The sequence below is a fragment of the Opisthocomus hoazin genome, chromosome 1 (assembly GCF_030867145.1).
Source record: "Opisthocomus hoazin isolate bOpiHoa1 chromosome 1, bOpiHoa1.hap1, whole genome shotgun sequence".
NCBI lineage: Eukaryota > Metazoa > Chordata > Aves > Opisthocomiformes > Opisthocomidae > Opisthocomus > Opisthocomus hoazin.
In genome coordinates, this window is record NC_134414.1 from 101,893,114 (window position 1) to 101,915,901 (window position 22,788).

Below are 22,788 nucleotides of genomic sequence, written 5' to 3' on the forward strand. Positions count from 1 at the left end.
CTCCTACACATCTCAGTCATAATTACCTTCCATTTTTGCTGCTGAGGGCTGCAGCAGTTTTCTCAATAGGAGGATGAAGTTGAACACAACAGACACGTGTAGTATTTATTGCTTTCATAGTACTAGGTTTGATGTACTGCAACAGGCTGCATATCATGGGCCAACAGTCCTAACAGAGTCAGGTCAAGAGCAAAATACACTGCCATCTGCAGTCATATTCATCAAGAAAAACAGAACTGAAAGAAACTGCCATTATCCCCTACAAAAAAACATCACTCCCACTACTGTTCCCAGAGAAAAGACCCAAGCCCTGTAGAGAAGAATCCATGTAGCATCTAGGAGCTGTGAGTGAGATTTTTGGATGAGGTGTGTATGTATTCCCATATACTCATAAACGAGGGAACTGTGTTCAGACAAAATCTTACAGGTCTTAAGATTGCAGAGTGCTCAGTTCTTTGTGGCAGCAGAATCTGCTTTACAGATGCAAAGAGCTGTTAATAACATGTAGGGTAGAGATGAAGGATGACATGAATAGACCAAGTAAGTGAGTCTGCAGGAAGCCATGGATGTGGTTGAACCACAATTCCAATTAGATCTTCCTTTAAACACTTTAAAAGTGTTTATTATCATTAAATTAACTCAAGCAAAATCATAAGTAGGACATATAATAGGTCCATTTTTTTTCTTTTCAGTTTAATACGGAAAGGTTTATTTTATTTTTACCGATTAATTGTTTTCAGTTTCAAAAGGTGTGTGAACACATGAGGAGAAAATTAGTTATATTTGGGACTTCACTATGTTAGTACAATGAGCCATATAACAAAATTTTAAAAAGCAAGTTTTCTCCTGTGATTCATTATGTTGAAATAGTTACTTCTACACACTTTTTATTTGCTATTAGAGAAATATTCTATATAATGTATATTACTAATAGCAATGGCACTACTATTAAAATCAAGTTTTCACTATTACTGCTTCATGTGACCTTTTGCCGCTCTTTGGTGTATGGGTCATCTGGACGACCTGCGGGACTATTTAATCTAACTCCCATCTTCCTCAGGAAATTTTTTGTAAATTGGTCACAATCTATAATCTTGTATCTTCGGGCATAAATGATTACTTCTATGTTGATATTGAAATTATCTATAGTATAGAACTGATCTTCGTGAGGAGGTGGAAGTGGAATCCGATGCCGCCGAACAATAGTTCCTGTAAAAGAATTAGAATAAATTCACAGAGTTAATATCCTTTCCTCTAAGGATGACTTCACAGACTTGCTAATTTTCTGTGCTGATATGACCAAAACAGATGAAGCCATATGGAACAAACAAAATTATCCTTCATTCAGCAAAAGAACTATTAGGTAAGAGGATCCTTTTTATTAACAACAATACTTTACACTGATCATCTTTCTAGAACCTCGGGTGCTAGTATTTGACTGAAGGAAATACAGAAAATTACCATCTTTGTAGCAAACAGGAAATCACTGGAATAAATCCCCATGTGTTGCTGCAAATGTAACAGGTTAGTATTTTTTCAACAAGAATAGCAAAGACACTGCTCTCATTATGAAAACAGATGTCTTTTTCTGAGAAGCAAAGCAGTCTCCAGCACTTATTAGTATCCTTATTTTTTGTCTAAAAAAACACACACAAAAAGTTGTGCAAAAAATCTACATGGCAGGGGTGTACAGGAGGGACTAGATTCGTCTATGCTTTGCAGGGTGAGGAGAGCCATATATAGCTAAGGTCAGGGGAAAAAACTGCCCTACCAAGGAAAAAAGTTCATCAAGCATGGAAGCAGGTGCATTCAACTGAGCTTCTTAAAGGAGCAAACTGAAAGTAGAGACAACTGAGATGAGTTGGGCTGCTTGCTGGGCTGCAGTAGAGAAACATAAATACTGATTCATCCCAGAAATACAGAGCCAGGAACTCATAACCCATAGTCTAACAGGAACACTATCCAAAAGAAAAAGAAAGGGAAAATAAAAAGCACAAAGGAAAAAGAGAGATATTTTAACTTTGTTAAAAGTTAAAAAGTTAAAAGTTAGGTTTTCTTCTTGATAGTCTTTAAATGAAAGGAATGCTATTCTGGGAGCATTTACTACTTTACGTACTGCTACATTAAAAGAGACGGAATCTGCTATTGGTCTATCAGCTGAAAACTCACAAATACATTGACGAATTGGGTAATGCTTCAAAAGTACCCACTGCTGATGATTAAGACACCATTTCTCATATAGAAAGGTTGAAAGAGCTGGGTCTGCTCACCTTGGAGCACAGATGGCTCAGAATCTTATCAATGTTTATAAATACCTGATGCCAGGGAATGAAGAAGACAGAGACAGGCTCTTCTCCATGGTGCCCACTGACAGGACATGAGGCAATGGACACAAATTCAAAGATATAACATTTCATCTGAACACAAGAAAACTATGAGGGTGATGAAACACTGGAATAGGCTGATCAAAAAAGACCGTAGAGTCTCCATCGTTGGAGATACATAAAACCCAATTGAACATGGCCGTGGGCATCTGGCTCTAACTGATCCTGCTTTGAGCAGGCTGTTGGACTACACAATCTTAAGATATCTGTTCCAACCTCAACGATTCTGTGATACCACAGGTATTTTAGAAACAACTTAGAAGTTACAGTCTCATTAGGTTAAACAAATATGTAACACATACATTAAAGAAAGGTATGCAGCTGCACGTATGCGAGCCTATGATTTATTCTGAGTGAAGTTAGAGTTCACAAAGAACAGCAGGCTGGCAAAGCTGGGACTAAACTCTTTTTTTTCAACATTATGAGAAAACAAAAAGGACAACAGTGAAAGTTTTGCCACATCAATACCTCAGTATAGTTGTGTGAAAATACTGTACAGAGAATAAAAAGATGGTCCAGTCTTCAACCTCAGGGTCTTTGCTGTGCTTACCAACTCAAACACCTCTGTAACACCAGCTTTATAATGTGGATACTCACTGGTTAAGACCAGACAGAAACCACCAAACTAAACTATTATAATAATTCCTTGTCATCATAGGTTGCCAACAACTTCAAAATTACAGTAATTACAAAAGGTGCAACTTTAATACAACTACAGTAAACACACAAAAATTCCAAAACTAAAAATACTTCCAGTGTTAACCTACTACTACAATAACAGTTTACTAGACACAATTATCTAAAAGGTCTGTCTCATTATCTCTCGCTACAGAGCTGGATCTCTTTCCAGTGCCCTTCAGCTGTGCATCTGGTAGTGTTTCCCACTGAGTCGCGTTTGATGATTTTCCAGCACTGCTATTTTGTTTTGGGGGTATGTGGGGGCGGAGGAGGGCCTGGGGAGAGAGCGGATGAAGAGAGGCAGAGGAGGAGGGAGAAAGATATCGCTGTGTGGTTTTGTTTGGTGTTTGAATGGCCTTATTTCTGAGTTAGTCCACAGAAATTCTTTATTGTTCGCCTTATTTCCCTAGGGACTAATCTGTATGAAATACCTTCCACTACTACATTATCAGAGTTGTTTGTTAAATTCTAACTCCCACAATGAAAACATACCCTTAATTTTTCAGGGGAATAAAGCAACAAAGCAGATTTACTTTATGTACCCATTAAAATAATTATTTAAGACTCGTTCAGCATTCTGATGTTTCATATGTACCAAACCCAACATTCTGGTTACTGGCCTTTGACTGTAAAATAAATTTGAATCTCCATCTGCTTAAACATACTTATACATGTATTTAAGATGTATCGTCAAGGAAATATTAGTCAGAAACCATGGTAATTGGTACATTTTAACCTGATGAAAAACTGCATCGCATTACCATTAGCAAAACCACATACTTTAAAATATGTTACCTGATTTTGGCTAATCCTTGGGTCACGCCCACAAAACCCAACAGATAATGTGCTAAGTCAGAACAGTCTTCTGCATTAATGCAAATCCTGTTGAATCATCATTTTAGTGAAAATATAATGGTTGACAATTTTCTAATATGAGGTGTTTCCTGAGCGTATATTCACTTCAGAACTGGTGAATAAGCCTTCGGTTAGTTTTTCATGTCACTTTTAAAAGTATAATACACATGCCCATTTTGTTCTGAGGGATAAGAATTTCTTTCCTAATGGAGAATGTCTTGTAAAGATAATATCTATAGCAATCCTTTCCTTTTATTAGGTATCACTGTGCCTGATCTACATATATAGAGGATACACTTTATATCATTGAATTTGAAATTTAATAAAACCTGATCAGCTGAGGTTAGGTCTCAGCATTTTTAAACTGTCCTTCCTTCTGGAAAACAATTACATTTCTACTTCTAGAAATTTGCTACAATTTGTCATAGGAGGATCTGGGCATGTGCAACACTCAGATTGCTCAGGACGGATAGCTATCCTTCATGTTTCTTCTGTCTTCTGTCAGTATATTGAGCAGGCTAACCTACTGCACCACCAAGCTTTATTTTAAATATTTGCATGTGGTCAGGCTAAAGCTCTCCTCTACTGTGCTCTTGTAAAGGGAGTTGGAGTACTGCTTTTCTCTGACATTGGTGGTGGCATCGAGTTCCCACACCACAATTTGTAGCATATCTTCTTTGTTCTCAGGGCTTCTGATTATTTGGCAACTACAGCAGCAATGTAAGGAGACCCTAATAGTAGTGAAGGCCTTTTGACTATGAGGCAGCTCGTGAAGCTGGGCAGCGAATGATTTGGTCTCTGCTGCTATGCTGGACTGCAGAAGGAATAAAGTGGTATCAAGAATTTCCTCAGCACAGCTTTCTGACTCCCTCGCCACTACTCAAGAGCGCATTAGAGGAGAGGAACGGGTAACACCTGGAGTTCGTACATGCTTTGACTGCTTGCACAGAAAGGAGGAGAAGCAACCACCAGTATTCCAGCAACACTAAGTTCACTCCAATAAACAAGGGGGCTTCTTACATGCACTTATTCACCCATCTCAGAACATAGCAAGGTCATGATTTTGCCACCATCAAGTATGGCAAAATCACAATTATTTCAAGGCCTCAGGGGACATCTTAAACTCTTAGATAATCGGTTATATTGGAGGAGCTGACTGCAACTTCACTTTCCCGCTTGTACTTTCCTCTTCAGCCAGCCGGCCTTGGGAACCCAGCCAGCAGGCAGCTCCGCTCTCCTTTTCAGCTGGCTGACCTTGGGGAAACCAGCCAGCTGCTCCACTCTGTGCTGGCTTGCAGGGCCTGGATTGCACTGGAAGCTACAGCCAACCCCATGGGACATAAATGACCTTTCGATAAGGCAGTATCAGCCAGTCACAGTCCTGTTAACTGGGAATTAGATCTACAAAACACTTGCACTGCCATATCTAGCCTGGCTCTCCATGGGAGAATTTCTTTTTATGTGGGAAGAATAATTAGCATTCTGGCTCTGGAAGAACATAGTGGAGTTTGTTACGCGGTCAAGTTTACTGTCCTTCTCTTCGCTCTGTACTCCCTTATCTTTAGTTAGTTTTTGTGCATTGTGATTTTCCTGGTATTTTTTGCCTCGATTCTGGTTTCTCAAGTTCAGGTTGGCCTCTGCATTGCTTTGTGTTTTGCATTCAGTTTCTCTGTTTGTATAGATTTCTTCTAACGCCTCTAATATTTTCCAAAGTTCAAAAAATAGCAAGGCAGTTTCCAAAATTAAATTAACTTTAAATTTCAGGTATTTGGTAGCAACCTTATCTGTCTAAATTCATGTCCAAGTACAGCAGCCAATTCCCCAATGCACTTTTTAAAAGTCACTGAAATACATTTCCCACAGATCATTTACTGTGTCACTTTGAGATTTTGATCAATGAGCACATTTCTGGCCTTTTTTTTTTCCCCCAAAGCCAATTTGGTTTAGTTTTGTAAAATCATAATCGAAGTTGGAAATTCTTCTAACTTGTGACAGCTATTCCTTCACCAAATTTTCCTGCAGTCCATAAGCCTCTCCAAGTTTCTTTTTTCCGCAAAGCCACAAGTGCTACCCACAATGGAGAGTACAGTGGGAAACTACTACATTTCTCTGATCCCACCATGCCCAGGGACACCCATTCAGACCATCAAGCTCTCATTTGTGGGTTACAGCACAAGCACTGGTAATCCTGTGGCCTCAAGGCATTAACCAGCAAAGCTAAGAAGATCTACCTTTGATCTGCCCTACCACCTGCCTTTGATCTACCCCACCACTGCCACAGCTACTCTGCAAGAAGACTCCTGAGAACAGCCATTTGAGATATTTTACATCTTTTCCACCAGGATTAAACATCCAAGTTAAGGTCACCACCACTTTCTGCCTTCCACAGTACAATTCCACTTTTTCCATCACTTTTTTTTGCTGCTCCTCCTTTACACAACCCCTTTCCTGCCACTGCAACTCTCCAACTGCTCACACAGACTGAGCCTATCCTGCTCCTGATGTTCCCACACTTCTTTCTTCACCCACATCCCCACACCTGTGCTCTTTTGTTCAGCACACTTTGTCTTTCAAGAACCCAAGCTCTCCTACTGTAGAACTCTCCTCTACAAACCCCTGGCCTTTTAACTAACTGAAACGTCGTATTTCAGCAGACGTGCAGAGGACAACTTTATGGCTAAGATCCCGAACGTCAGTTCAGTTCCTCATCCTGTTAACGACCTTTTCTGCATGATCGTGGGCAAGATTTTCATTCCTTTGTGTGTCAGTTTACCCAGCTTCACAATGCAGTTATGCTTCTACTGTTCTCAGGCTTACAAATTCCCAGTCGGGACAGGGAATTTGAATAATATACGAGATATACATAATTATAATAAAAGAGGCAATGGGCCAATTTTTAACTGAAAATGGAGTAAGACTAGCAGTTGATGGTTTGGGATTTCTTTTTAAGAAACACTGCTTTAGCATATATTCAATGACAAATATTTAGTGCCTTTAACATAACAACTTTGTGGTTGTTCTTCAGTTATGGAGCACGAAGTCACTGCCCAAGTGCATGTGAGTAAAGAATCTTCTGACAGGCATCTACACCACCTTTTTCCCATATCATCATATTACTCTCTAGCATAAGAAGAATATGGAGATGTTGATGATAAAGTATAGGCCCCAGATCTTCTCATCAACTGTGAAGCCTAAACACATCCCAAATAGTCCTTGGGCCTTTCATCTACAATATATCTTCCTTCCTAAACATAATCAATATACAGAGCTTCCTTACTAGCCCAGGTATCAGCAACAAATTAAGTGCACTTTTGAGATCCTGGAACATTTCTTTTTAATCCATCAGTTTAATACGTCGTGTATACTCCTTTATCCCACATAAAGTGCTCATACAAAGCTGTAGAAGCCTTCGAAACATCCTTACATGGAAGACTGGGAGAATTCTTATGTCTCTCTAACACTATTCAGTTAATTTTAGATCCAGTACCGACAGTGACTCCAAAACCATTAACATAAGATATAACCAAGGAAACAGGGGGAAACTGCAGCCTTGCTGTAACCACAGGCATCACTAGACTGCCAGAAACATCAGGCCTGAAGGGGCAGCATGCACAACCCATACTACTAAGACAATGACTCATTACTGTAGCTAGATTCAAAGGAATCAGCTTTGAATTTGTTCCTGCTCTAAGGAACGTGGCTTCCACCTTCCCTCTCAAAGACATCACCTCTGCCTCTCAGGTTCACTGCGCTTCCTTTGTCGATAGTCATTTGTTCTAAGCCACAAAATCCAGAAACAGCCACCCCCACTCCTGTGACACGCCAGTCAAGGAAAACCTAAACCTGATGATGTCTCTGGCCTCATGCATATGAGTCCAGGGAGGGGTTAAGTAACTTGTAAGTCCCCAGGAGAAGAGATCCAGCACGCTTTTCTTCAGGTCTTGAAAAAGCACTTGCCCAGGTAGGAGTAGGACGAGATTCCTCTGCATTCAAAATCAGTTCCTGCTGAAGAGCCAACAAGATTTCTGGCAAGGGGAACCACTCAACACAGGCAGAGCAAGGCCTGAAGTAGTGGTTTAAGCAAAGATTCCCAGGTAATTTTATCCCAGGTCTAACAGTAATGATGCATGTAACACCCTTAAATATTATTCTACTCTGTAGACAGGGAAATTGATAGCATCTGCTCATCTTGGAAAAGAATATAGTAGCTAAATGGTTAACTTATTTTTGAAAATTGCTGTGTTAAGATCCACCAGAACATACAGAATATCTTTGGAGATTGGGAGGTGCAGTCATCCCAAGATACTCATCCCAAGACATCCTGCTTATCTGGACTATATCCCTTGAAAACTTTTTCAGTTCAGGCAGTGACCCATAAACACCAAGAAGCAGCAGCTGTGCTCCCCTTCTGCAACAGGATGTTGACTGCTAGATTGCATTTTCTTAACATAAAGCAAGTCCATTAATACTCCAGTATATCAGCTCAGTAAACCCTCCTCCAAAAGTCCTCAGGCTGGCCCAAGTGCGGCGACGTGACACTGAGGCAAGGCAGCTTCTTAACTTAGAGGTATCCAGGAAAAATTACTCTGCCAAGGGCACTTTGATCATAAAAGAGCCAAGAGCCAGAGGCACAAAAGGCGCTCTCCTCCAACAATGGCAGAGATACTACAGCAGCTAATGAACAATTACTGGGCTGCAGCTAGAGAACCTACTGTCAGGGCCAAGATGGGAGGAGCCAGGCTCAGGAATGGAGATCTAGAACACAAATTGCTTTTGCAGAAGTGACACAACACTGACAGAAAAAAGACCTACTACTATATAATTTCAAAAAACTGTATTAGAGAAAAAATTCTATGTGTGAGTATGGGAGGGGATTCTGCCTTAACAAAACCTGCATTTTCAGAAACTAAGACAATAAAAAAGTTCCCATTATGATCCGTAACAAGAAAAGACAACTGTAGCTGTTCACTTGCATCCCATTTTAACTATAAGAAGTCACATTACATATCCTTTGGAGTGGACCAAGACTGTACTGAAGAAAGATATAAAGGGCAACAAAAAGAGTGCTATTAAAAATAGATACCTTGAGTTATGCCACTGTTTTTCACTTGGGGTTCAATCACTTGAATTGTATCATCTTCAAGGTAGAAGTATATTTTACAATGTCTCACTCTGTATAGCTCTTGATTTTTGTCAGGCACTTCCTCCTCAAAATAGGCATCAAAAGACAATACCTATTAAAAACAATAAATAAGTATAAAGCAACAAAATCCCCAATGCTTTTGCAAAATATCTCCATAAAATAAACTTGTATAGATTACAAGTAACTAAATGTATGGATTTCAGGAGGTAGATTTATTTCTCAGAAATGTAAGAACAGCAATCCACATTAAATCACATAAATTTAAAATTATTTCTTGGCATTTTTATTGTCACAACATCTAAGCAGAGATGGAACTCTAAAGTAAAGAAATAAATCAAATATAAAACTATCAACAGGCTGCTTGGAAAATTTTCTAAACAAAGCACTTTTGACAGCACAATGAGCTACCAAGGTCCTGAAGCAAATTTTACACTTTTATTCAATGAATTGCTGGAAAATAAGGTGCATTATGACAGTAATGGCTTTACCGTTCAGGTAAGTGCAAAGGAGTGTTCTTTTTAAGTAGATCATGAAAGCTGTCTAATGAATGGTACTGAAGACTATCAGAAAGAAATGACATTTTTCAGGAGTCTTTTAGAGCAATATTGGCATTTCAAAACTTACCTGGTTCTGCAGTTCAGCCAGTGGGGAAATCTCAGACAGATTTCAGAGATCTCAGAAAATATACCAACTGGTCTTCATGGTCTCTTGCAATAGCAATAATGCAAGGAAAAAAACCTTCATAGGTGAGGTGCTCAGTGGTTTACTACAGTGGCCTTTATGTCTGGAGATCCCAACTCAAACTCATTATACAAGTTTTGCACTTCTTGGTATCATGTATGGTCTTTAATCACCAAGCCCAATTTGAAGGGAAGGTGCAAGAAGTATCTGCTTAGTAGTGCATTATCTACCAGGTTGCTTGCTGCGGTAAGTAGGTGCAAGAAGGTAATAATTAAAACAAGGTTTCTATCCTGCCCCCTCAACTCATTTGGGTCAAATCAGTGCTAATCCTTATTTCACTTTTTGCAATGATTCTATTTAATATATTCAATTACTTTTATTTTTGATTCATTAGATAACCTGAAGCATTGGAAAAAAGACAATTTAGCTGTTCCCTATGTTTCAATGACCATCTGGGAGACCATGGTTTAAAATGCTTGAAAATCTAGTGAGCTAGCCAAGATCCCTATACGACACAGAACAGACTGGTTCACAGTCTGTATTCCTTTAACACATGTCTTTGAGAAGCTCAAAGTACTTCTGTGGATACTAATGACAGAGATTTTAAAACACCCTAATAGACAAACACAACCTCTTTTTCTACATCTGGTGAGAGCGAGCTAGCAGAGTGCTCAGGAGCACACAAGAACAGCCGCCCTGTGTCCCAGCCAGACCTCTCAACAGGCCACTCTTCCTTCTCTCAGGCAGGGTAACTGCAAGATGAGAAAAACTCCATTTCTTCGAACTATTTCACAGGCCAAGATCTCACTGATTTTCAGCATACATCAAATAACGTGACAGGCACATTTCTGGCATCAACTATCCTGCACTGTGACCCACCACCTTTAGAGAAATAAAATTTAAATTATAATCAAATGACATAACTGTTACCTGTTAAACCTGATGGCATTAAATCTTCACACAAAAAAATCTAGACACCATCAGTTATTGTTTGTTTAAGTAGTACAACATGCAAGTTTCTGACCAACCTACAGACAAAATAGTTGAAAATAAATAAAAAATCATTCTGGCCACAGGTAATTTCTAACTGTGGATTTCACTGCGTCACGTATCAAATATAAAAACACTCGATAAAACATCTGACATACAACATAGGCAACACAAAACAACTCTATCATCCTTTAAAGTCTCTTCTTCCTTCCATTTGTCTAAACATTGGTTTATAGTGCCATTTTTGGTGGCCAAGGTATCCTTCCTGGCCTCCAGCTACTACTGTGTGAAGCTCTTGAATACTCCAGGGGTCTTAAAAGGTACTATGGTGGAACCACTTTATCCCAGTCCAAAGATCCTGGGGTTCAGCTGACAAGGAGCTGAATTTCATTCCTTGCCCAGCTGCTGACAAGCCATGCAACCATTGGAAGCTTCCTGAGATGCTGTACCCTCTTCTCCCTATTCCGCTAGTCCCACTAGAGCATAGCTGTTTGACAAACATGTTGTTCAAGAGCCCTATTTGATTACTAATTGTTCTCGATTTTGTCAATGAACTCTTCTGAGAATGGTTGTCTCGTGACATACTTCTTTCACTGAGCATACACTTATGTCCTGGTTTACTCTGTTCGAGGAGTTTGTGCAAGTTCTTTTGCACTTAAACTTTATTCTCTTCATACCCTTATCAACATGCTAGTGTATGAAATAATGTGCAGCAGCCAACTGCAAGTTGCAGATCCAAACAGATGATTCAGGAAGGGTGAGAAGGGGAGGGAACAGAAAAGAAGATTACTTACCTTTCATTTCAAAGCAAAGTTAATTTTGAAAATACTTGAAATGTAACACTTCCTACCTCATGTCCCATCTGTAGTATATTGCTGTGTGCAGCGTTCCCATCCCACTCTTTAAAAAATTAAATGTTATGTGTGAAAACCAAGAGTAACAAATATTGAATAAAATCTGTGGCATTTTGTAAAGCTGGCACAAGGTTTTCTTGGCACCTGTGGTAGTCCAGTTATAAACGTTGTTTCAAGCCCAGGAGACCTTGTGTGTGTACTTAATCGTAGAAGAAATTAAATTTACACCTGCTTCCCATTAGGCATATGAAATCGCAAAAACTATTTCATATCCTACTTAATAATGAAGTTTTATGCCTGTCCTTCCTCCAGCTGCTATGGTACTGCTGAAAGTTAGAAACCAAAGAAAAATGGTAAGAAAGCAGACTACATTTAAAAAGATAAACACCTACTAAAACTACTTTTCATGTTGTTCATTTTGTCGAGTCACAAACTGCAGCACCGGAGGACACAGCTGCATTGTAGGCTCTTAACTGGGGAAGCTAAATTAGTCGGGTAGTACCCTTCAGCTCTCTGCAACTAATCCAAACACATGAGCCCTCCAGAGGCCAGTTCTGAACCTGCAAACCCCTGCCCTGTGTTGGCTGTGGAGGAATGCACCGATCGGAGCAGCAATGTCGAACGGCTAGCTAGTTCATCTCATCAGCCACGTTCAGTGGCAGGTCCCCACTGCGCTCTACCTAACACTTTTATTTCGTAAACTTGAGTCCACGTCCTGCTAGCTGATGTATGGCCCTGAGAAACCAACGCACACCGCCACGCTGAAAGAGGAGGTGTGCAGATAAAGCTAGTGCAGGACCAGCGGAAACCTTAACGCTTGGGCACATCAGACCAATTCATACTTGAGCACATTGCTGAAAACTATGTGAGCAATACTAAGGACTTCTGACCAAAGTCATGTCTATCTGCTCAAGCCTTACATTTTCTTGTAGTAGTTCTGGCCTGCCAAAGAGACGAATGCGTAATTGAACTGCAATTACCTGCACGGCTTTTCTTTTAAAGCAAAAATTATGAGATTAGCCATTCTTCCCAATATTTAAATACCATAATCATTTAGTCATGCAACGTTTTTGCTATCTGCTGAATGATTTCTTTTTCTGGATCATTTTTCTTCTCTAATTGTAGGCTTTTTGCTTTAGAAATAAAACATCGCTAAGCAGAATTTCATGTAAATTTAAATATGGAAAGTAATGACAGGGTGCTACAAAATTCATATCATCACAGATTACAGTTATTTGATATCTCTCTAACTTTAAAGGTGTCACTACATTCTTAAAAAGTAAAAAAATACTAATTTTAAATTCCTGTGCCTATAACAGACACAGTCTACCTACATTACACATGCACAGATCACACAAAAGTCAACAGGACCTTGAGCAAGCAAACATGGCGGCACCAGTGAATTCTGAGCCTATAGCCCTCCACTGTGGTTAACAGTTCCCGAGTACCCACGGACATTTTCTCCTGCACCGTGACCTACCTTACATTCAGTCTTACCAGGTTGCCAAATAATTCCTTTACTGTCACCATTATCACTAAAAAGAGATATATCTACCACTCCCTTATTTTTATGATATCCTGTAGGAGATGTGCACCAATAGATAAATATTTTTATATCTTGCTGTATGGTATATGTTTATACTAATTGTCCAATATACCAATATGAAGGAAAAACATTTGTTACCACTCTTTTTGTGTATATATAGGAGCTTTTTTTGCATGCACAAAATAATCTTCTGAAATATCTGACTAACTGAATTTCACCTTTATACCATCTTTGTCATATTGTAGCTATTCATAAAAAACCATACAGATTTCTACGTACCTGCTTGTCGAATGCTACCCAAGCAGGAGCATCACTTCCCATCCCTTCAGGAAACACACTGTATTTGGGTTTCAGCTTCTGGCCAGGTAACGGTTCCCCTCCTATTCCAGGTTTATCTTCCCCAACCAGCATAGCGACATTATTGCAGTAATCCCAGTGCTGTGACTTGTGGAACTTTTCTTTCCCTATCTGTCAAAAGTTTGGAAGAAAAAGAGAAAAAAAAACACATCTGTGTGTTTGTTTTTAAATCTCTAAGCGTTAACTATCTCAGCAAGGGGAATTAATCATGTAAAAGTTTACCTACAATTACTTTTAATACAGAGTATAAAAACCTGTAACAATTGGAATGCTGCAAGTGAAGTGATGTATTTCAGTGGTCAATTTGCCAGTCTTATAGATGAAAATTGAAAAATATTCCAGTAATTTACCCAGGCTGAGAGATGGGATGACACCAACAATTTTCCACCCACCCCCACCCCCGCCCCTCCTTCCCTGCAACAAGGACTGAGGCGTGTGGTAGAAACAAGCAAGTCACCCATGAGAACTGTTGCAAAAGGTATAGGGGAAAAGCCTCTTCTACAGATCTCCAGAGGACAAATGGAAATGGTTCAGGAGTACCCAGAGAAAAACCTGCTCTCATTACTTCTGTCCAAGATCTTATTTACACTTGCATCCAGGAGTGCAAATAAATTCCTCTGTACTAGTGAATACACCTCAAATTCGGGAAGTTGGATCTCAACCAAAAGACAGAATATTCATTCCCTCTGGGCTTATTCCAAAATAAGGTCTCTGTAGTGATTTCTTTACATTATTACCATTTTCTCAGGCAATTAAGGATGGAGTGCTTAAAAAAATATGCACAACGAACTGCAAAGAAAGCCATCTTGCCTACTCGCATTTCTTGGCTGGGGCTGGAGGCAGTCTTGAAGCGATGCAGAAAAGCCTCCGGCCTCACATGAATATCAGTCCTGCCTGTGGGAACGTCCCTCCCAATGAGCTGCCTGCTCTGCTGGCCACTTCCCTCGAGCGGAGGCAGCCGGCGCGACCTGACATCGGGCAGCAATCCCTCAACGAGCCCACACGTCAGTCTCACACCAGAGGACAGGGAAGCAGGAAAAGCCAACAGAAAGCTCCACCAATCCCTTGTCCCATGAGCAGCAGTTCTGACTCATCAGCTCCTCTCGCTCCGCTGTTCCTCCCTTCTTTGCCCTCCCAAATCCCCGAAACACTCTGTCTGGGAAGGCGGAGAAGGGCCGCTGGCTAACTGCACCCCGGCACACCTCCTGCGGGGAGACAGAGACCACCGCAGCTGTGCCCTCCCGTGGCCTGGGACCGGGTGAACTCGAGGGAGGATGGGGCTGAAGGGGGAGGAACTGATGTTATGGGTGAGCACAGAGAAGGTCCTGGGTAGAGCAAAAGGCTGGACAGCAAAATTTTTCATAGCAGCACTGGAGCTGGTATGTCGGTAAAGTAGCAGAGGGCCAAAATTGCCTCCCCCACTACATCTGGAAGACTGGGCATCACTAATTATCACACACATATATTTAAACCACTACTCCCCAGAAAGGTGTAGACAACTCTAAGTTACTATCATGAATCAAAAAAACAGTTAAAACAATCATTTTTCATCATGGCAACGTTCAAGTGCTCTAAGATGACGCGACACACGCTCAGCACAGCAGTTCCAGGAACAAGCGTAAGGAGTGAAGCAGCAAAACCTGAAAGTAACTGAGTAGTTATTTCATTCCGCCAATATAAAGGAGAGTGAGGAATCTGAAAGGCAGCCACTCAACCTCACGGCTCATAACATTCAACACTTGTATGTACAAACTACTGCACACTGAAGGCTACAATCTGAACTGTTCACCTGCCTTGCAGTTCTCCAAATCCAACAACACAGGACAGAGAGCTGCCCGTGACGTGAACGGCTCAGTCACTGCCTCTGCTTAACCTTTGCTTAAAATCCTCTTGCATACCACCTTTGCAAGGACAGTGGTATGAAAAATAATAAATTAATTAATATTTTTACAAATTATTATTTTTAATACCATAATAATCAATGGCCATGTCTTGCTTAGGTTAACAAAAGCCGGGCTAGCCAGCACCCTTCGAAACAGTCATTGCAAAATGAGATAAGGTTCACATACTGGGGACAGTAATGACTGGGAGTACTGAAGCATTTCCCCAAAGAGGAACTTTAAAAGGTAAGCAATGTTTTGAAAAAAGGTGAATAAAAAGGCACATGGCAAGAACCATAGTTGAAAGAATAATGCAAAGGAAAAAAAGAACTCCTCAACCATATGTTTATAACTCAAGAACAAAGGTTACTGAATAAAAGAGAAAATCAATAAAAAGGAAATACTTGTTTGTGTAACAACTAGTTAGCCCGCGGGCCCCCCTGCCTCACAGCATTGCTCAATCCAGGAATTCAACAAGATTAAAAAAGGGGCATATTTGCAGGAATAATGCTCAAAATAAAATATTTCATATTGGCACATTTTTTTGAGCTGTGATACAAAATTTCATGCTTCAGTGTGCAGTATAAGCACTGACATTTAGGCATCAGGAGCAGCCCTTCCTGTGGTCATCCCACCCTTCCCTGACAAAGAGCACAGGCTCTCCCCAGGTACAGGACCCTGGAACAGACGGCACTGACGAGGTCTGGCACCCGCTTTGTAACACATCTGCACTTGGGATGGCTTTCTCCCTTTCCTTTGGGCACTACCGAGCTGCCCTTTCTTCTTCTATTGCTTTTTTTAATAATTTTGTTCCTTGGTAAGATGATAAGGAGTTGGGGAGGAGTCAGAATGGGAGGGAGCTTTCTGCATTTATCAGTTCAAATGTGGAATAACTATAGTCAATTTGAGTTTTAAAAGGGAAATTTGTAGGCAGAAACATCTGATTTATACTGAAGGTATTATAGAATAGATCCTCTTCCTGGCACAGCAAGTATTTAATTATTTTCCCCCTATTACCAAAGCATGAGTTAGGGAGAAAGGCATAGTTATCAAAGCACAGCAAAGCACAGTGAGGGTGGCAGTTTTCCTGGGCAAAGGAAAGCTTTTCATGTCCTCAAAGCTTCTTCTAGAAGCATTTGCTGTTGGCGAGCTCCGGTGTGGTAAAGTGTTCATCAAAGTAACCCAGGTTTGCTCCTGCTGGAAATTTTCCAGAATTTAAGGATGAAACCGCAACATCATTCACAATTTAACGTGAAAAAATACATGGCCCAACAGCTGCACTTCTGTTAAGAATCTTTTGTGGCATCCTTGAAACTTTCTAGGGTTTGACAGAATGACCATTTTAGATTCCTCATCACAGAATTACTTACAAGCCCCTTCTCCATGAAAAGCACACAAATCCATATGCAAAACAATATCTCCTAAGAATCTGAACAGGTTATTTCTTTAAAAACAAACAAAGAAAAGAAAGTTTAAGAAAAAGAGTAATTATAACTGAAAATCACAAAGGAGAAAAATTACATTGGGGAAACTTCAGCTAGTGAACTCAGACCACATCCAGCCTAAAATGGCGACAGAACATCATGTTACCTCCACAGTAATATTAAATATGTTACCTCCACAGTAATATTAAATGACTTCTAAAAGAAATCCGTGCGCGTGCAGGGAAAGAGCTTTTCTGTGTCTGCTGTGCTAATGCAACTAAACTGAGCAGGCTGTAGATCTGCTGAACAAAGGTGGCCATTTTCTGTGCGGTGAGCCTGAAACAAACATTGAGGATATATTCAATAGTCACTAATGCAAAGGTCAGGATTCTCTGACTGCAGCCATTGGCTTTGCAAACTCAGCCACTGCAGATCCTGGGGAACACTGCCTCGTGCTCTCTCCATCTTGCTCTTTTTAATACTCTGGTACAGAGTCACAGCAAACTCATGGGGGAGATGCACATTTCAGCTGAACTAAATACAACTGGAAACCCCTCACCACAATGGCTGGAGTGATGAAGGAGCCCTGTGACACACACTGTCTTCAGGAGCTACATGTTTTTAACCAAGTCCCACGGGGAGTTGTGACAGAAGCCACTGGCAGGAGTCTGGTTCTCTTCCTCATATCCATTTTTAATTCCCACCTTGAGGACAGCAGCTGCACTGTGGAGCGCCTGCTCAAATCCTGTATCAGGATGAACTGCGGCGTTTCTGAACTAGTCTAGGCTGCTGATGCACTCTCCTGGGTGCTTCCACTAAGCAATGGAAATAAATGCAAATGCTGCACACTGTGCCAAATTCATGTGACCTCCTGCCCTGCGGAAAGCAGAGGTTGCCACCAGAGATGAGGCAAACAGCTGAAGCTCCTGCAATACGTATAAGTAGCATCTCCCATAGAGTAGCACTCGCTGCTTAATGAAAAGCCATATTACAGCTACCGAGTCTCAAACTTTTATCATCCATCCCTGGCTTGCTGCAGAGGTTTCAGTATGTTCAGAGGTTGAGCGATACTGTAAAAGGAGGATTACCTTAAGACATTGTTCCCAGCAATGGTGGTGCCCCTCTAACATGTCCCAGAACAAGGTGCATCAACACTAACAGCCTGGAGGAGAACTACAAGCTTCCTCTTACTGCCTGAGCTGGCACAGCCTGAGAGAAGACAACTGAGGATGTAAAGGACAGAGTCCAAAATGCAGCCCTGATGGGAAGCTACAGAAGGTTTGGGGGTTGTGAACAGAGATCTGGGGGAGCAGGGCTGAGAGGCAGGAGGTAGCGGAAGGGGTTCAGGAAAGAAGGCCAGGGCAAGGAGAAGGGAAGGCACAGCAGGCAGGCTTACTTATAAAGAGGTTGGCAAGCACTCTGTCAAGAAAAACTAATGTCTCATTTTAGCACCAATGATTACAGAGCAGCAGAAAACACTCAAGCCAGGAAACACAAAGACAGCAACAGCAGCACAGTTGAGGGCAATTCCAAGCTCCTGCAATAAACAAGGAAGATGGGGAATTTCTGCTGCGCCACTAAAGTTTGCAACAGAAACTGACATTCTCAAGCATGTATTCTCCCCCGGAGATCTATAAACCCATTGTCCGATTCTCTGAGAAATGCCACGCAGAGTTGTTGCACAGAATTCTCTCTCTGAGAGAGACTTCAAACCTCAGGCAAGAATACACACTGGTCAGCTAGCACGTGGTTTATCAGACCCATATGAACATGAGGTCCTCTCCATTAGCTGCTGATAGCAGGCAAGAACATCAGTCTGGTATCAGAAGGGACAGCTGTCTTGGACAATGGGAGGTAGACCAGTAAGACTAACAAAGGAAGTACTGATGCTGTTGCATTGCAACCAGCGTCATCCCTAAGACAGTCCAGACTCTAAATGCACAAACTTTTTCCTGCAGTAACAGAGTAAACCTGTTATATGCAACATTTCCACCACATGCAGGATTAAACATGGTTATCAAGATCCATGATTTTCTGTCCTGACACAGGTGACATGCATATAACTTGTATGGATGAAGATGAAAATCTTGCTATTGCACAATTTCAGTACCAGCTGGGCTCTGCAGGCAGAAGCTACAGCACCTAGGCCTCCTCATGGCTCTTAAACATCGGCTTTGGTGGCAGGAACAAAAGAAAAGAAGAATTCCCCTTTTCAACAGCACGCAACAGGTAGTGAAATTTTCAGACAGGTCACCCATGAGTTACAGTTGATGAAAATAAAGAAATTAATAAAGTCTTCAGTTCAACAGGATGGTAAATGGTGTGCGAGCAGCACACCCTGCCAGCGCCAGGCAGGCATGGGCACTTCCCCAAGGGTGTCAGGGCAGAGGGGCACCAGCCTCGCCGAGGGCCAGCAGCGCTCCCAGCACAGCCTCGGCAGAGGGGACAGCCCTGACTCCTGCCCGTCAGCCAGCCCCCTGAAGAGAGGGGCCTCGCCAGTGGGCAGGAGACAGGCTAATCTGCGCTCAAAATACCAGCCTGCTCTATCCTTAAATCTCCTCATCACCCACACGTGAACGCGACGGGTGCTGCTGATGAGCAGCTTATCTTTGGACTTCTGTTCAAAGAACAGGAGTTTTAAAGGAGCTGAAGGGGGTTTATTTGACGGGTGGACTTGTGTGTACACAAAGCACTGTAATTATGATTTTAAAAAGATTTGAAAAAATAGGAGCGGTTCCTTTTACTCTCTTTGTAGACAGGAAATATTTTATGCTCCTCATGCCTTCTGCTAGCCATCATTCTTCTCCACCCCATCAAACCAAACATCAAACATGGCACTGCTGGTGCTACGCCTGTCCCTTTCATCCCTGCTCTTCACTTCGCTCAAAGGAAACATTACCTTACTTTACCATAGGAGCCACTCCAACTGTTTTCAAAGTCCCTATCACCTTCCTACGTTTCCCTCCGGTCTCATTAGCTGCGATGCCTGAGCAGCAACATTTTGTCCCACCGCGGCAGCATCGCTCTTGGGGAAGCTGCTGAATAGGGCACCAGTTGGTTACAGTTAAGGGAGGGAAAAATAGTAAAAAAAAGACAGTGGCTGCTGCCTGTCTCAGTGCCGGCACCAGCGCAGCTGTGAGCTGCTGGGCCTCGCTGCCCTTGCTCCCAGCCGGAGATGCAGCGTTTCTGCTCCTTGCCAGAGAGGGAGTAAGTGTTCCTGGTAGAGCGAGCCAGAAGTGATAATAATCTTAAGGGAGGGGTGACACAAGGGCCAGTGGCTCTCGGATCCAGAGACCTAAGCGCCACGAAAGGATTTCCTCCTTCTCATTTGCCAGTGCAGTCCCTGCTGCCCTGAAGTTAGACTCTGTGTCCCTAACTACCTCGAAGCTATGATTTTCTGGAGACAGCCCAGCCACCTAATTAAACACATCCAAGGTAGACAAAATGCGTATGTAATCCTCTTCTACTGCCTTCCGTATTTGAGGCTGGTGGAAGCATTAGGGGCAGAGAAAAGAGGATCACAGCAGTAGTTTGAACAGTGATAAGAGTGGAATTAACACCCATAACTACAAACCAAGGGCTGACAGGAGCAGCAATCCCCTGTCCTCTGCTCGCCCTTCTTCAGGGGATGCTTGCTACTGGTGTTTCTGTGCAATAAGAGGCGTCAGCGGCAATGCTTAGAGTACTAACAGGTGAAAACACTTCCTTCTTTTCAATTTATCTATAGCAGTGACACTTCCTTTCTCCTTTAAATATGCTCTTCTTAGCTTCTCATTTTTGGAACTATACGAAACCAAAACTAAATCTAATAGCCAACAACTAAGTGGAAATCAGAAATGCTTTTCAAGAAAGGCAAGTTATCAGTATTAACTCCAGTATCTCAAGGACTGTCAAAAAGAGCAATTTGGAGCTCTGACAACGATATAACCATGGTTTCACAATGCTGTCTTGGGGAAATTGTGACTTGGTTTTCACACCTCTGGTTCTCATAACACATATACGCACTATATGTATTTCAGCACAGGGCGTTCAATGCTCTCTGTATGTAACACTTCCCAAGTACATGAAGCCAAATACTGTGCCTTTTCTCTGAAAAACGAGGCACCATGCCTATCACAAAGCCTCTTCCCTGCTCCTATGGAGGTCGGGAGACAACTCACTCCATTACACTCCAAAAACAGTAAGCCCTATCAATTAAGTTAAACTGAAATTTGGAAAACAATACAGTCATGGATAATGTTTAGCTGAGCTATTTTGCTTGCACCCACCAGATACCAATTTCAGTGTTGCTGACATGCCCACTCAGCAGCTACCTGAAGCGTTACATACACAACCAACTCTTTACAATACAAATTTGAATTCAGCAAGACAAGACTGAGTGCTCACAACCAGACCCTTCTCTTTTTCCCTTCTAAAACAATGGCACCCAGCCTGCAGTTTGCAGGGAAGAAGTTGCCTGAAAGATCCTCAGTGCTTGTAAGCTGGGCTCCTCCTGCAAGAAGTCCTGTGTTTGCAGGCACCTGTGCAAGGCTGACACAGCAGGTGAGGCTGAGGAGTCCACCTATTCCTATGCAATTTCACGCTCCCTATACCAACACCTGGGCAGCTACAGTTGCATCTACCTGTCTTTGCTTTTCAGAGAGCTGCCAGGGGTTTTGCACCGGACCGCACTTAATGCAAACTGATCCATAGGTCATAGAGTAGGCTCCAGGCATGCAAACAGCAAGGAGAAGTCTCATGTCGAAGGGGTACTGATGGCCATGGTATCACTGGCATACACGTGTCCTGACAGATCATTTGCAAATTGCTGCTGAACTACGTTATCGCTGTCCGTAGACTCCCTCATAGCGCGGGCCAGACTCCGGAGCTGGCAAAGCACCCCAGCAGTCCGGCTGCAGAAACCAGGGCTCCGATGGCCACAGAACGTTCGTCGTGTGAAAACCCTTCCAGGTATTTGAACAGCGTTAGGAAAAGCCGACACGGTTCCACCCGCCTCCCAAAGGCACCAAATCCTTCCCTCCCCCGGCACCGTTTCACAGTGCGGATGGCACTCAGCAGAACTCCCAGCCACCCTCGCTGAGCAGGTCTGGAGCGGCGATGGCAGCCTTCTCTCTCGTTTGCCGTTGTCGCCCCTGCTAAAAACACGGCCTTCCGTACCCGCGGGCTGCCGCCGGTATTTAACAGCACCGCCAACTCTGAAAAGCTGCATTAGCATCCCCAGCGTGTCCCCCCCTCCCCGCAAAGGGTTTATTGAGAGGGTCCCCCCGGTTTGGCTTTGTCAGAGAGGCAACAGGGGCTCGAACCGCCCCGCGGCAGCCGCCAGGCCCCTCGCTCCCGGCCGAGGGGCGAAGCCTTCCCCCTCCTGCGGCACAGCCGGGGGCGGCTCGCTCGCCCCACAGCCCCTCGCCTGCCGGCTGCGGGCAGCGAGGAAGCGCCCGGCCGCGGCCCCGGGGTCGGCTCCGCAGGGAACGCCTGCGCCTCGCCCCCTCCTGCCGGCCCCCCCCGCCGCCCCTCAGGCCAGCGGAGCGCTGCCATCGCCTCGCTTCGCCTCGCCTCGCCTGAGGGGGGCGGCCGGGCCAACCGGCGCCGAGGCGGCCGGCGCCGAGGCGGCCGGCACCGGGGCGGGGGAGGGCGGGGGAGGGCTGGGGGCGTCCCCTCCGCTGTCACTCACGTTCCGGTAGCGGAAGGCCCCGGGCAGCAGCGGCAGCGCCATGGCCGCCCCGGGTCGCCGGCAGCCCCGCGCCGCTGGGGGCGCCGTTGCCGTGGAGACCGGGCCGTGACGTCACTGGGGGCGGGGCGACGGGCGGTGGAGCCGAGTGGAGCGGAGCGAGGCGCGCTCGGCTCCGGCCCCGCCCCGCGGCGACGGGCGATGTTGGGCGGGCCCCGCCGGTCCCCGCCGCTCCACGCTCCCCGCTCCAGCCGGCCCCGGCCCCGGCCCCGGCCCCGGCCCCCCGCCGCCGTTTCCCCGGGTGTCACAGCCCGCCCAGGCGGCACCG

At 43.4% G+C, this 22,788-nt stretch overlaps 1 protein-coding gene across 2 annotated transcripts in view; it reads right to left on the bottom strand.

Moving 5' to 3' along the window:
* Positions 1 to 22,553, bottom strand: part of EFHC2 (EF-hand domain containing 2) — a 64,927-nt gene extending 42,374 nt beyond the window's left edge. For both annotated transcript variants that reach the window (XM_075430922.1, XM_075430930.1), the window contains exons 1-4: positions 22,464 to 22,553; positions 13,411 to 13,599; positions 9,001 to 9,151; positions 986 to 1,209 (exon numbers count right to left, since the gene is read on the bottom strand). In XM_075430922.1, coding sequence (XP_075287037.1) covers positions 986 to 1,209; positions 9,001 to 9,151; positions 13,411 to 13,599; positions 22,464 to 22,505 — 606 coding nt within the window. In that variant the 5' untranslated portion in view covers positions 22,506 to 22,553. The remainder of the gene's footprint in view (positions 1 to 985; positions 1,210 to 9,000; positions 9,152 to 13,410; positions 13,600 to 22,463) is intronic.
* Positions 22,554 to 22,788: the final 235 nt, after the last annotated feature.